This window comes from Oryctolagus cuniculus, chromosome 11, assembly GCF_051225735.1.
Source record: "Oryctolagus cuniculus isolate XC-2025 breed Fujian yellow rabbit chromosome 11, ASM5122573v1, whole genome shotgun sequence".
NCBI lineage: Eukaryota > Metazoa > Chordata > Mammalia > Lagomorpha > Leporidae > Oryctolagus > Oryctolagus cuniculus.
In genome coordinates this window covers 606060-618626 of record NC_142877.1, presented here as the reverse complement: position 1 = coordinate 618626, position 12567 = coordinate 606060, and the positions used below count along the sequence as shown (strand labels likewise).

General features: G+C 65.9%; 1 protein-coding gene across 3 annotated transcripts; it reads right to left on the bottom strand.

Moving 5' to 3' along the window:
* Positions 1-3179: 3179 nt before the first annotated feature.
* Positions 3180-12293, bottom strand: YTHDF1 (YTH N6-methyladenosine RNA binding protein F1). 3 transcript variants are annotated; one of them, XM_008253429.5, is made up of 4 exons: positions 12029-12285; positions 11501-11580; positions 6753-8222; positions 3180-3427 (listed from the first exon to the last, which is right to left on the bottom strand). In XM_008253429.5, exons 1-4 carry the CDS (start codon positions 12060-12062, stop codon positions 3401-3403), a joined length of 1611 nt encoding a protein of 536 aa, XP_008251651.1. In that variant the 5' UTR covers positions 12063-12285; the 3' UTR covers positions 3180-3400. The 3 variants fall into 3 exon arrangements, with proteins under 3 accessions (XP_008251651.1, XP_089163044.1, XP_008251652.1); XM_089306918.1 differs by having other exon boundaries at positions 6753-8217; positions 12029-12192; XM_008253430.5 differs by lacking the exon at positions 11501-11580 and having other exon boundaries at positions 12029-12293.
* Between the last annotated feature and the right edge of the window lie 274 nt (positions 12294-12567).

Here is a 12567-nt window from a genome sequence, read left to right as displayed (position 1 = left end):
CTTCCCGGTGCCCAGGTGCCACCAGCACACTGAACTGCGCCTGTTCCCGTGGGCCAGGAGCAGACTGGACGCCCCAGTAGCAAACCCACACCCTGCACACGGGCGCTCTCACCCTTCTCAGTGAACACAGATGGGGCTCCGGGAAGCGGCCCCTGCAGGGGAGGAGCCCGGCACCTGGCGGCACATGTTCAGCTGGGTCTTCTCCCAGCCCGGGAAAGGCACATGGCGTGGCTGTCATGGATGAACCAGGCCGAGGGGCCTCCCCGGGGCTGCTCCAATGCTGGCGGCCGCACGACGGTGCCGCTCTGCTTCCATCCGACCCCCTGCTAATGTCTGGGTACCGGCTGCCCCCCACCCACGTGGGACACCAGTGGGGCTCCTGGCTTCAACCTGGCCCAGCCCTGGATGCCGTTGGCATTTGAGGAGTGAACCAGCAGATGGAGGGTCCATCTCTGTGTCTCCCTCACTCTGTCATTCTGCATTTCAATAAATAAATCAATCTTTTTTTAAAAAAATAAAACTTCTCTAACAATTGGTTTCCCCCAAAAACCTGACATGCAAGCACCAAAGGCCCCAGAGAAACGGCACAGCTGCCACATGGGGCCAGCGGGCAGGAGGGGCCAGCCCCGGGCAGCCCATGCTGCCACGTGACACCGCCACCTGGGGACCTGGGTGTCACCGAGCGGGGACAGCTCCGGGCTGGGGCTGGGGGCTGCAGTCCCTTCCTCGCCGGCCTTGGCTCCCAGCTGGCCTCCAGCCAGGTCAGGAAGCGGCCATCGGTGCTGGACAGGACAGGAGGCTCCCGAGGGACGGTCCCAGCGCGCGCGGGCTGGCAGGTCCCGTCACGCAGCCTCTCGCCTGACCACTGCGGGACGGCAGGCAGGGCGCTGACAGCAAAGGCAGCCTTGAGCCTGAGACTCGAGACCAGCTCCGCAGGGGCTTCGCGTTAACATGGGGAGGAGCCACTAACCCCTGGGGGTGGCGGCAACCTTAGGTGGCGACACTGCGTTCTTGCCACGCAGGCTGGCCAGCCAGTCCCTGCCCCCACCCCCCACTCAGCGCTGACCCCTCAGAAGGCTGCTGCAGCCGCCCCCAGGAGCCGCCTCTCGGTCCCGGAGTGCAGGGCCCCAGGCACGGAAGGCGGCGGCAGACGCGAGCAGCCAGCCCCTGGAGGGCGGGGCACGCTCCCCAGCCTCTCGCGCTGGCTTCTGGCAGAGGGCACGCCTGGGAAGGGCGGGGCCACCTGGGTGACACACACCAGTCACCTGTCCCTGCACCGCCCACGCACGCACTTAGGCGTGCCCACTTCATTTGTAAATTTCACCTCAAAAAGAAAAGCCACACACACAAAGCTCACTGCTGAGTTTTCCAGAGGGTCCAGGTGCATAGACCCCAGGAGGCCTTGCGGGCCGGGGGCTGCAGCCGCTCTGCAACCCCGTGGGACTGCCAATCTACGCAACAGCCAGGCTTGCGACACTCGCCGAGGGGCGTGGGGCCTGGAGCGGGTGAAGGAGCCAGGGCGCGGCGTGGGCGTGGGGCCTGGAGCGGGTGAAGGAGCCAGGGCGCGGCGTGGGCGTGGGGCCTGGAGCGGGTGAAGGAGCCAGGGCGCGGCGTGGGCGTGGGGCCTGGAGCGGGTGAAGGAGCCAGGGCGCGGCGTGGGCGTGGGGCCTGGAGTGGGTGAAGGAGCCAGGGCGCGGCGTGGGCGTGGGGCCTGGAGTGGGTGAAGGAGCCAGGGCGCGGCGTGGGCGTGGAGCCCTGGAGCGGGTGAAGGAGCCAGGGCGCGGCGTGGGCGTGGGGCCTGGAGCGGGTGAAGGAGCCAGGGCGCGGCGTGGGCGTGGGGCCTGGAGCGGGTGAAGGAGCCAGGGCGCGGCGTGGGCGTGGGGCCCTGGAGCGGGTGAAGGAGCCAGGGCGCGGCGTGGGCGTGGGGCCTGGAGCGGGTGAAGGAGCCAGGGCGCGGCGTGGGCGTGGGGCCTGGAGCGGGTGAAGGAGCCAGGGCGGCGTGGAAGCAGGGCGTTTATTAAGGCTCACCTGGAGGCAGCCGCCCACGCCGCCCTCCACTCCACCAGCGGTGACGTGGTGTGACTGACCCAGCGGGTCTTCTGGAATGCAATTTTAAGGGGTCTGCTCTCGGTCAGCGCAGACCCTCACGCGGCGTGCAGAGCTGGCGTGTGAGCGTGGCGGCCGCCGTCTCGCACTTCTCGCTGAGCTCTCCATGGGTCCGCCTCCCACGAGACACGCGCAATTCCCCTTGTAAAGGTTCGGTCTTCGCCACCGTTGGCGGCCGCGTCTGTCACGCCGTCCGTGCGGGCAGACCCTACGCCGGAAGCTCAGCTCTCAGCCGTGGAACCCCGGCGAGTGAGGGTGGCCTTACAGCGCCTGCCAGCGACTAGGAACACGCAAACGGCCCCGCTCCTCGGCACCGCTGGGTCGGCGGAGGGCCGAGGGCCAAAGCGCTCGCTCCGGGCGGGCAAGGCTGTGGACAATGGGTTTTCCAGGGACACAAAATATGGTCACCAAATTTAAAAAATTAAAATGCAGGCCGGCACCGCAGCTCACTAGGCTAATCCTCCGCCTTGCGGCGCCGGCACACCGGGTTCTAGTCCCGGTCGGGGCGCCGGATTCTGTCCCGGTTGCCCCTCTTCCAGGCCAGCTCTCTGCTGTGGCCAGGGAGTGCAGTGGAGGATGGCCCAGGTGCTTGGGCCCTGCACCCCATGGGAGACCAGGCTAAGTACCTGGCTCCTGCCATCGGATCAGCGCAGTGTGCTGGCCACAGAGCGCCGGCCACGGCGGCCATTGGAGGGTGAACCAACGGCAAAGGAAGACCTTTCTCTCTGTCTCTCTCTCACTGTCCACTCTGCCTGTCAAAAAAAAAAAAAAATTAAAATGCAGCCGTTTAGTAGACGAGTGCAGTGGGCGGGTCGGCATCCGCCAGGTGACATGGGTGACAAAAACAGGCGTCCGCCGGGCAAGGAGACGCAGCCACCTGACGCAGCGTCAGAGCAGACGAGACAAACATGGTTTCCTACGCTTGCTCTACGGCAACAGAGGGTGAGAGACGGCGGGGCCTCTGCGGGAGGACTACGAGAGAGAACGCAGCTCCTGCCAACGCGAGAAGCAGCTCTTTGGGACGCATCCGGCTCTTTGTTTTGCTTCATTTCACCTTAGGTCAGTCTGACTGGTAAGCAGACAAGAAAAATAACCCTTTATTAGTGAGTTCTACAATAGTGTCATACGTACAAAAAATACAAATGAATGCAGAGCCATCTGGCAAAGCCAACTACAAAGAAGGAAGAGGCGACTCGACCCGTGCACGGGACGCCGCGGGGCTGGCGCGGGGACAGCACCGGCACTCGCTGCGGCCTCAGAGCCAGCTGCCGGGACACGAGGCGCGGGCTCGTCCTTACTGCTTGCTCCGGTTCTGCCGTTCCTGCGAGGAGGAGGAGGAGGAGGAGGAGGTCAGCAGGGGGTGCGGCCGCCCTTTCTGTGCCTGATCCCATCTACGTCTCCCGGGGGCGGAGACCAGGCCCCACCCACTGAGCTCAAGGGGAGGCCACGTGGCCCCGCGGCCGAGACGCGGCGTGGGTGCCAGCTCCGCTCCCGGGTCCCAGCGCCCTGGGAGGCAGCGGGTGACGGCTCAAGCACTTGAGTCCCTGCACCCACACGGGGAGCCAACTGCGCTCTGGCCGCTGTGGGCGCCGGGAGGGAACCAGCAGTCGAAGACCTCTTGCTACCCTTTCAGTAAGAGGAAAGCCAGCCTCTGTCCCGGGCTGATGAAGGCCCCGCCCCCCCGACTGGTCAGGGCGAGGCTGCTCTGCCAGGTTTCTGCCCTGCTCTCCCAGGGAGCAGAGCGGGGTTCTCCCCAGCACCCGCCTGCACGGCGTCCAGGGGTCGCGTCTGACGCGGAAACGCTCGGCGCCCCTCACACGGACCCCTTTCCTATCGAGACACACACAAGTGGACAAACTGCCCAGCAGGGCACCCGGCGTTTAAGGCCTGATTGACGTAGGCCGCTCCGCTTCCACCTAGCGCCTGCTGTGCCTGGGAAAGCAGATCGCGGGCCCTGCACCCACGTGGGGGACCCGGAAGAAGCTCCTGGCTCTGGCCTGGCCCAGCCCCGGCTGTGGTGGCCTCTGGGGAGTGAACCAGTGGATGGTGTCTGTCTCTCTCTCATCTCTGCCTTTCAAATAAATAAGTAAATCTTAAAAAAAAAAAAAAAAAAATTTCCTTCCCGCCCTGGAGTCTAAAACTAGGACAATTAAATAATCTCTATTTTGCTTTCCCTTAAAAATCCTCTTTGGAAAAACTCTTGGGACGGGCCACACAGTGGTCAAGACAGTGCCTGTGTCAACTGAACCGCTCCACGGCGGCTCTGCTTGCCAGCCCAGCCCAGCCCAGCCTGACGCACACCCTCGGAGCCAGCAGTCGGTTCAAGTGCCTGGGTCCCTGCCACGTGGGCGACCCAGACTCCAGTTCCCAGCTCCTTAGCTGCAGCCTGGCCCAGTCCTGGCTGTTGTGGGCATGGTTGGGGGGGGGGGGGGTCAGCAAATAGAATCTTCCCCCTCCCCCTGCCCCTCCCCCATGTAAGAGACACAGGGAGTCCCCGAAGCCTGGCCCCAGCCTGGCCCAGACCTGGCTATCACGGCCATTTTGGGGAGTGAACCAACAGATGGAAGATCTCTCTGCCTGTCACTTTGCCTTTCAAATAAACCTTAACACCCAAAAGCATCCACCTAGGACTTGGGCTGGTTCAGCTGCCGTCAGTCAGTCTGCAAACCCCCAGCTGGACAGCGCCCTGTGGTGTCACGCTAGGGCTCAACCCTCAACACCAAGTCTGTCCTTAGACGTCCCGAGAACCTCGGCAAACTGTCCCCAGGAGGAGCCCCAGACCCCTCGCACCAGAAAGTGCAGACAACTCCAGCACCTGGCCGAACCCCCAGAATGCAGCCGGAGCCTGGGGCAGCCGCTGCGGCCAGGGCCCTGTCCAGCCCGGGCCCCCGGGAACCAACTCCATCTCTGCACACGCGCGATGAGCTCCACAGGATGCAAGCCCATCAGCGCCCTCTTCAGTGCCCTCGGCGTGCGGTGACTCAGCAGAGCTCCAAGGGCCGGTGCGGCCCGCAGAGCAGACGCCAGCCCACAAGGCTTCAGTCCCGGCCCAGGTCACTCTCCACAGGGCTTAACTAGAGACCAGGACAAGCACGCAGCCGCTAAGGGCTGTGCCGGCACAACCCAAGTTTCAGGATACCAGAGGGCGGACACACCACGCAGGGCGAGGGCAGCATTCTGTCCCTAAGCTTCTCACCACCTTTGGGACAAGCACTTTCGGAAAACCCAAACATTACACCTCGTAAGAGGAAACACGGCACACCCATGGTCGGATGCCAGGGTGCAGCCCGCCAAGGGCCCACAGTCCCCTTCGCAATTACCCCTACTGTGTGACTAGAGTCGGCAACTCAGACAGCCGGGCTCCACACGGCGGCCCCCACGCCACGCGGCACAGCGGCCCCTCAGGCGCTGGCCAGCCTGGTGCAGCTCACTCCAGTCCCACGACAGTGCCTCCCGAGCATTTCTGGGGCAAGCCAGCCATGTGCCGTGTGACTGCCTGTTTTTCACCGGAGAGCTAAAACACAAGGTTCCAGCAACTGGAAATGAGCGGCGTCGCCTCTTCCCTCCGAGAGAAGGGGCGGCCGAGCCCCGGTGCTGCGCACGCCGAGCTGCTGCCAGCACACGCGGCGTCCAAGACAGCAGACCCCGCACGTTCACGGGCGAGGCGGCCCTCTCACCAGAGGACTGGGCAGAGGTCAGACCCACCTCCTACCCACACTCCTGCCAGGGGGCGCTGACGCCAAGCCAGGAGAGGCGAACTCAGGCCAAGGCCGCTCGGGGCACGGCTTCCTGCCCTCCCCACCTGCACGCACCCTGCTCTGGGCAGACGCCCGAGGGCTGGGCTCCCGACCTGCGACCGGCACTCAGAGCCACCTCCAGACCCGACCCACCCAGACCGGTTTCCTGCCACTGCACCCAGATATGGTAATTTTTACCAAAAACTGTCTAAATCCCTACCTACCCACACCCACACCCGCATGGAGTGGCCACAAACTGCCAGGAACTGCAGGACGCTGGCTTGCTGAAAGATAAGAACCAACCTGCAGACCAGAGCTTGTGACGCTGGGCCAGGCGCCCCCAGGTGGGTGGGCTCGGGGCACAGCCAGTCCTGCAGCACCCCAGGGACACTATTTCTGTGTGCTCCTGACTGGACAGAGGCTACAAAGCAAGACCACGATTCAGAAACAATCCGTGCTGTGGCACAGCGGGTACAGCTGCCACACTTCCGATCCAGCTCTCTGCTACGGCTGGGGAAGGCAGCGGAGCACGGTTCAAAGCCCTGGGCCCCGCACCCATAGAGGAGACCCGGAGGAAGCTCCTGGCCCTCGTCTATGGATCGGCTCAGCTCTGGCCACTGCAGCCTTTTGGGGAGTGAACCAGCGGATGGAAGACCTCTCTCTCTGCCTACGCTTCCCTGTAACTCTGCCTTTTAAATAAGTAAATAAATCTTTTAAAAAAGACGTTCGCGACAAAGTGCCCCCAGCTCCTGAGCAGAGCACAAGCACGTCACGGCCCAGCCACTGGGCCGAAGTGCAGAGCGGGCGTTCGTCGGCTCCGTCGAGATGCCACCGCGGGTCCTCCTGGAGGCCTGGGTGGGCAGAGCCGCCACCGGACCCACCCGGAGGCCCCGCGTGCGGCAGACTCACCTTGCGCACCACCTCCTCCTCCTCCTGGCGCTTCTCGTAGTGGGAGAAGTCGTCGAAGATGGAGGTCGTGTGCCTGTAGGAGGCGATGATGCGCAGCACCTGCTTCGCCTTCTCCAGGGGCACCTCCTGCGTGTCGCGCGAGTTGGTCACCGGCTTGTTGTCGTTGTTCTCCAGCCTGATGTGCCGCAGCTGGTTGTTGGGCACGTCCTTGACAAAGATCCACTTCACGTCGAACTTGCCCTTCCACTTGTCCTGAGACCAGACCCCCGCGCTGGCGCCGTGGTCCACGGGCGACTTCATCTCGGCCACGCCGCAGAAGTGGCCGCTGCCATTGACGCTGAAGAGCAGGTAGACGGGCCCCTTGCTGCCCGTGGCGCGGAAGGCGCTGTCCAGCCGCTTGTTGCCGTGCTCCGTGCTGCACCACACGGAGTACTTGATGGAGCGGTGCACGTCGTCCTCCGAGTAGCTCTTGATGATGAACACGCGCCCGCTGCGCAGGTTCCAGTCGAACTCCTTCGGGTTGTAGGTGTGCGCAGCTTTCAGCCTCTCGAGGACCGGGTGGGATTCGACACTCGGGGCGGAACCGGGCTGGCCGCTCCCGGGAGAGCTGCCGTCACTGGCGCCCCCTCCACTCGGCCCGAAGGCTGCGCTTCGGCTGCGAGGGGCCGCCCAGCGGGCCGGGGGAGGTGGCTGAGGGCTCGGATACTGTGGTTGGGCCAAAGGGGGAGGCTGCGCCACCGGCTGCGGCGCCGGGGCCTTGGGCGCGGGCCCCTTGTTGTCCCAGGTGCCGATGTCCATGTCATGCTTTATGGGGGGGGGCAGCAGGGCACCGCCGGCTACAGGCCCGCTCCTGGCTTTCGTCTTGGGCTGTGGCTTTGCGGGCTTACTGGCAATGGCGGCCCACGAGGTTGGCTTTGCGACCGGCATGCTGACACTCGTCCCACCACTGCTGGACAGGACGCCCGCCAGCGCCACGCTGCTGACCACAGAGCCCGCCGCCTTGACCGTGGAGGTGGTGACTTCCCCGATCTTCAGGCCGACCATGCCCTGCTCCAGGCTGTTCATGCCGGGGGCTTTGCTGAGGGTCTCGCTGTGGAAGCCCGTCTGCCCGTCCACAACCGTGCCGCCCAGCGAGCTCGGCGGGTACGTGTAGCTGCTGCCGTACGCCGAGCTCTGAGTCTGCTGGCCCTGAGAGCTGCCGGCGCCCCACGCAGAGAAGGCGGGGCTCTCAGGGAAAAAGTTGAACCTGTGCTGATAGACGCTGCTCCCCAGGCCCCCGGGCTGCCCGAACACGGCATCGTGCACGAAGTGGTGGTCTCCGTTACTGAGCTGCCCGTAGGTGGTGAGGTAGGGGATCGGAGGGTCCCCCGCAGTGGACCACGGCGCCTCATTGAGGGAGTAGGGAAATCCGATGGACGGCGGGTAGTAGCTGGACAGGTAGGGATCGCTCATCGAGGGGTAAGTGCTGCTCTGCAGAAACAAACACACGGGGGTCAGCCGGCCTCCAGCGTAGGAGACACCGAACCGGCCGAGCCAGACGCGGCCCTGGGCCGTCTCCCCTGCCGGTGGGAGAGAGAAGGCGCCAGTGTGGGAGCAGGCCAAGGCTGAGACGCTCCCGGCCATCAGCTCCCAGTACAAAGCCCCATGTGCAGTGACGTGAACTAAAGTCACAAGGTCAGGGGCTGGCGCTGTGGCACAGCAGGCGAAGCCTCCGCTTATGGTGCCAGCGTCCCATGTGGGCGCCGGTTTGAGTCCCGGCTGCTCCTCTTCCGATCCGGCTCCCTGCCATGGCCTGGGAAAGCAGCAGCAGACGGCCCAAGTGTGCCCAGCAGATCCCACTGGCTCTGCCACGCCCTGTGCCTGCAGAGGTCAAGGGGCAGATGAGGGCATGGACAGGCTAGCACTCGGGGCCACGCCAAGGCCCGTGCCGCCCTCCCGCCCAGGTGCCTAGGTTAGCACACGTCTGTGCTGGCGGTAGCAGGCTGGGGGCTCAGACCCCGCTGGGAGTCAGAGCTGGGAACCCTGAGCGGGGCTGCTCCGGCCCATCCCAGTCTCCTCTCACTTCCGGGACCCCAGTGAGAAGTCAAGATGGACACACCCCACCCAGAGCCTGCACTCGGCCCCCCTCCCCAAGTGTACGCAAGTCACAGAGCAGACACGGAGTTCCTGCAGCCGGCCACCCCCAGGGCGAGGAGGGCAGAAAACTAACTGCTGTGAGGCACAGCAGGGAGACACCCAGGCGTGCCAGTGCCACCAACCCCGCGGGCAGGCTCTTGAAGACTTCCAAAGCACCTCAGGAACGCAGTTCCACCACACACAGCACCGCGGTGGCCTCCGCCTGACTTCACAGACCACACTGGGATTCACAAGAAGCCCCGGGTCCAGCGCTACGGCAAAGCTCCACTTCCGATCCAGCTCTCTGCTGTGGCCGGGACAGCAGCAGAGGGCCTGAGTCCTTGGGCCCTGCACCCGCGTGGGAGACCCAGAGGAAGCTCCTGGCTCCTGGCTTCAGATCGGCCCAGCTACAGCTGTTGCAGCCACTTGGGGGGTGAACCAGCAGAAGGAAGACCTCTCTCTCTCTGCCTCTGTAACTTTGGTTTTCAAATAAAATAAATAAATCTTAAAAAAAAAAAAAAAAAAAGGCAGCCCTGGGGCTGATGGGTGTGACCACTCTCTCACCGTGGTACCGGCTCCACGTAAACCAAGTCATAAAACTATAAGCTCCAAGCACACGCGGCTCACGGCACACCCTAACACCTGGACAAAGCTGTGAGGCACAGGCACACACGTGTATACATACACACACATGCACACACAGTCCCAGATTCCACGCTGGCAGCTACCAGCCACGCCCAGTGGCTTTTCTACCCCACCGGCCACGTTGGGCACCAGACATCGCCCGCACCTGAGAACCAGACTCCCCATCACAGAGCGCAGGTCCTGGGCAGCCATTCCCAGGTGACGTGCGGCCGAAGCAGAGCAGCACCGGGCCCCACACGGACACAGCACGCGGCGGGGAGAGGCGAGCGTCCGCCAGCCAGAGGCTGCGGCCCCTCATCTGTGAGGACGGCACAGGGAGACGAGGACTCGGGAGTCTCCCGGGCGTGTGCCTCCTTCCACTGCAGGCAGAGGACGTGGACTTGCCACCCGCAGCAGCCAGTGACTCGCCTGGCTGAGAACACTCCCCACCACCTTACCGTCCCCGCCGCCTCGGCCCGCGAGCGCCCTCCACGGCTTCTCCAAGGGCAGACTGCCCGGACCACCACGGGCACACAATCCTCCCACGGCCACAGAATCCTCCCAAGTGTCACAGAGACACACTTCAGGGGCCAGCGCTGTGGCGCCACAGGTGAGGCCCGTGTGCGACGCCGTCACCCCAGTAGCAGCGCTGGTTCGAGTCCCAGCTGCTCTGCGCCCTAATGACCCGGGCAGGCAGCGGGAACAGCACGGCCCTTGGGCCCCGCCACCGTGCGGAGACCACGAGGGACTTCCCGGCTTCCGTCTGGCAGCGGTCATTTGGGGAGCGGACCAACGGAGGACGATCTCACCCTCTCCGCGGCTCTACCTTTCCAGTAAGTAAATCCACTAATCGTACACACGTGTGTCAAGGAAGCTGCCGCCCACTTGCTGGCTAAAATCCCGCACAGAGGTCCTGTGTCCCCCGAGAAGGCAGGGAAGCACATAACTGACGGGAACCTCGGAACCCGCCTGTCACCCTCGCTCGGCCCAGGCGGCTCCGCACGCCTGCCTGCCCAGGGAGGGGCAGATTTGCAGCACCAGGAGACCTGGTGGTCAAGCCCACCTCCCGCCACGCTTTCCCCAACTTGCCGGCCGCCGCCTCACCCAGCAGCGGAGAACGTTCTAGCAAAGCCCTGGCGGACAGAGGAGTCTGACCCCAGCACGGCAGGCCTGGCGCTACCAAGGCAAGCACGCTCAAGCGATGCTGTTACGGTCAAGCCTCCTAACTGCCGACTGGCCCAGCGGCCTCTCAGGGAATCCTGCAGACGGCTCTGGGTACCACAGCTTTCCTAGGGGAGGGGGCGTTGCTAAGAACGCCCTGCGCTGGCAGCCACGGATGCCACGAATACCCACGACCCACAGAACAGCCCCCGAGCCGCACAGCGCTCCGTTCCAAAGGGGTGGAGGACAACCAGCCCCCCAGGGCACCCCGTGAGGTGCCGACAGCCAGGAGTTACCCCAGGAACCGAGGCACAGGGAAGGCAGTCACCAGCGCCAGTCACCAGGCCGGGCGGCCGAGTCCAGGCCCAGCGCTCGGCCGCTCCCCTGGACTGCGGTGCCGGACTCAGCACAGCAAGCAGCACCGCCTCCGCCGTCAGACAGGCTCACAGGCCCCCTGCCTCCCCCGTCAGGCAGGCTCACAGGCCCCCTGCCTCCCCCGTCAGGCAGGCTCACAGGCCTCCCTGCCTCCCCCGTCACACCCGAGTCCCGGCTCCAGCTTCCTGCTGCCCACACCGACAGGCAGCAGGTGACCGCTCCGATGTCCTTGGGTCTCCGCCACCCACACAGGGGCGGGGATGGAGCCCTGGCCCGGCCATGGCTGGGAAGTGACCCGGTGCAGGGGGCTCACCGGCTCCCACTCTCTCTCGAGAAAGAAAAAGACACCAAACACCGATGCACGAACCCCGGCCCGGCCCGGCCCGGCCAGCTGCCCGGGGCGCCAGGGGAGGCTCCGCGCTCCAGGGAGGGCCTGGGGACGCAGAGCCAGGGCGGGGGCGCGGCAGGCTCACCTGACTCGACTGGCCGGGAAGGTAGGGCTCGAAGTCGGCGTCGGGCACCGTCTCCTTCGGCTGCAAAGAACCACTGTGCGCTGGAACAGGAAGCCACAGGGTCACCGCCCGGCTCCCGACTCAAGGCACTTCCCGGAAGCGACGCTTCGGTCTGGAGCTCGGCGGAGGCGGCGCAGGGCGGCCGGCAGCTCCGGACAGCCCAGGCGCGCCGCAGCCGGATCCGGCTACACCCGAGCCACACGCACGGCGCCCGGCAGCGGTCCGCCCCGGGCTCGGCAGCCGGGGCGGCGGGCGCTCCCCGGCTTCTCGGGAAGCCGCCCCCTCCCCGCCGGCTCCGGGCGCCGGGGCCGCGCTCACCGTTAGCGTCTTGTCCTTTTGTTCCCTGCAGCGGACGCGGCCGGAGGGAACACTCGGTTACCCACGGCAGGACCCGCCCGGCCCCCAGGTCCCGGCAGCACGGCCCCGGCTCCCGGCCCAGCCCTAGCCCGGCCTCCAGGCTCCGGCCCCGCGACACCGGCCCGGCCCTACCTGGGGATCCACGCTGGTGGCCGACATGCTTCATGAACGCCGCCGGCTCGGGCCTCCCGCGAGGCCGGGCCTGTCCCCGCCGCGCGCGGCCCCCGACGCCAAGTTCCCGGGCGCCGGCGGCGGTGCTGGCTCGCGGGGCGGCGGCGGCAGCCGGGCGGGGGGCGCACAGAGGGGGCGCCAACTCCAATGGCGGCAGCAGCGGCAGCAGCGGCAGCGGCAGCGGCAGCAGCGGTAGCGGCGGCGGCGGCGGCAGGGACGAGGCTGCGCGTCGTAAGCGCGCGCGAGGCACGCCGGGAATGACGCCCGGCCGGCACGCACGCGCCTGCGCCTCCCCGCCTTGCGGGACGGATTTCTCTCCCGGGTCTCAGTCTCGCGCGACGGGGGCGGGGCGAGGTCGCGGAGGCGGGGGCGGAGCCCGAGAAGTCACGTGGGGCGCGCCCCGCAGGGCGGTGGGGCCGGGCTGGGACCCGGCGGCGCCCGCTGTGCACCTGCTCCTGTGCGGTTCGCTTGGCGGCGACGGCAGCGGGAGCCCTGGGCAC

Coding starts and splice junctions, on each gene's coding strand:
- YTHDF1 (XM_008253429.5), bottom strand. CDS start 12,062: ATGAAGCATGTCGGCCACCAGCGTGGATCCCCAG. Junction 11,581..12,028: donor CCACCAGCGTGGATCCCCAG/GTAGGGCCGGGC, acceptor TTCCTGTTCCAG/CGCACAGTGGTTCTTTGCAG. Junction 3,428..6,752: donor AGGAGGAGGTGGTGCGCAAG/GTGAGTCTGCCG, acceptor TCCTCCTCGCAG/GAACGGCAGAACCGGAGCAA.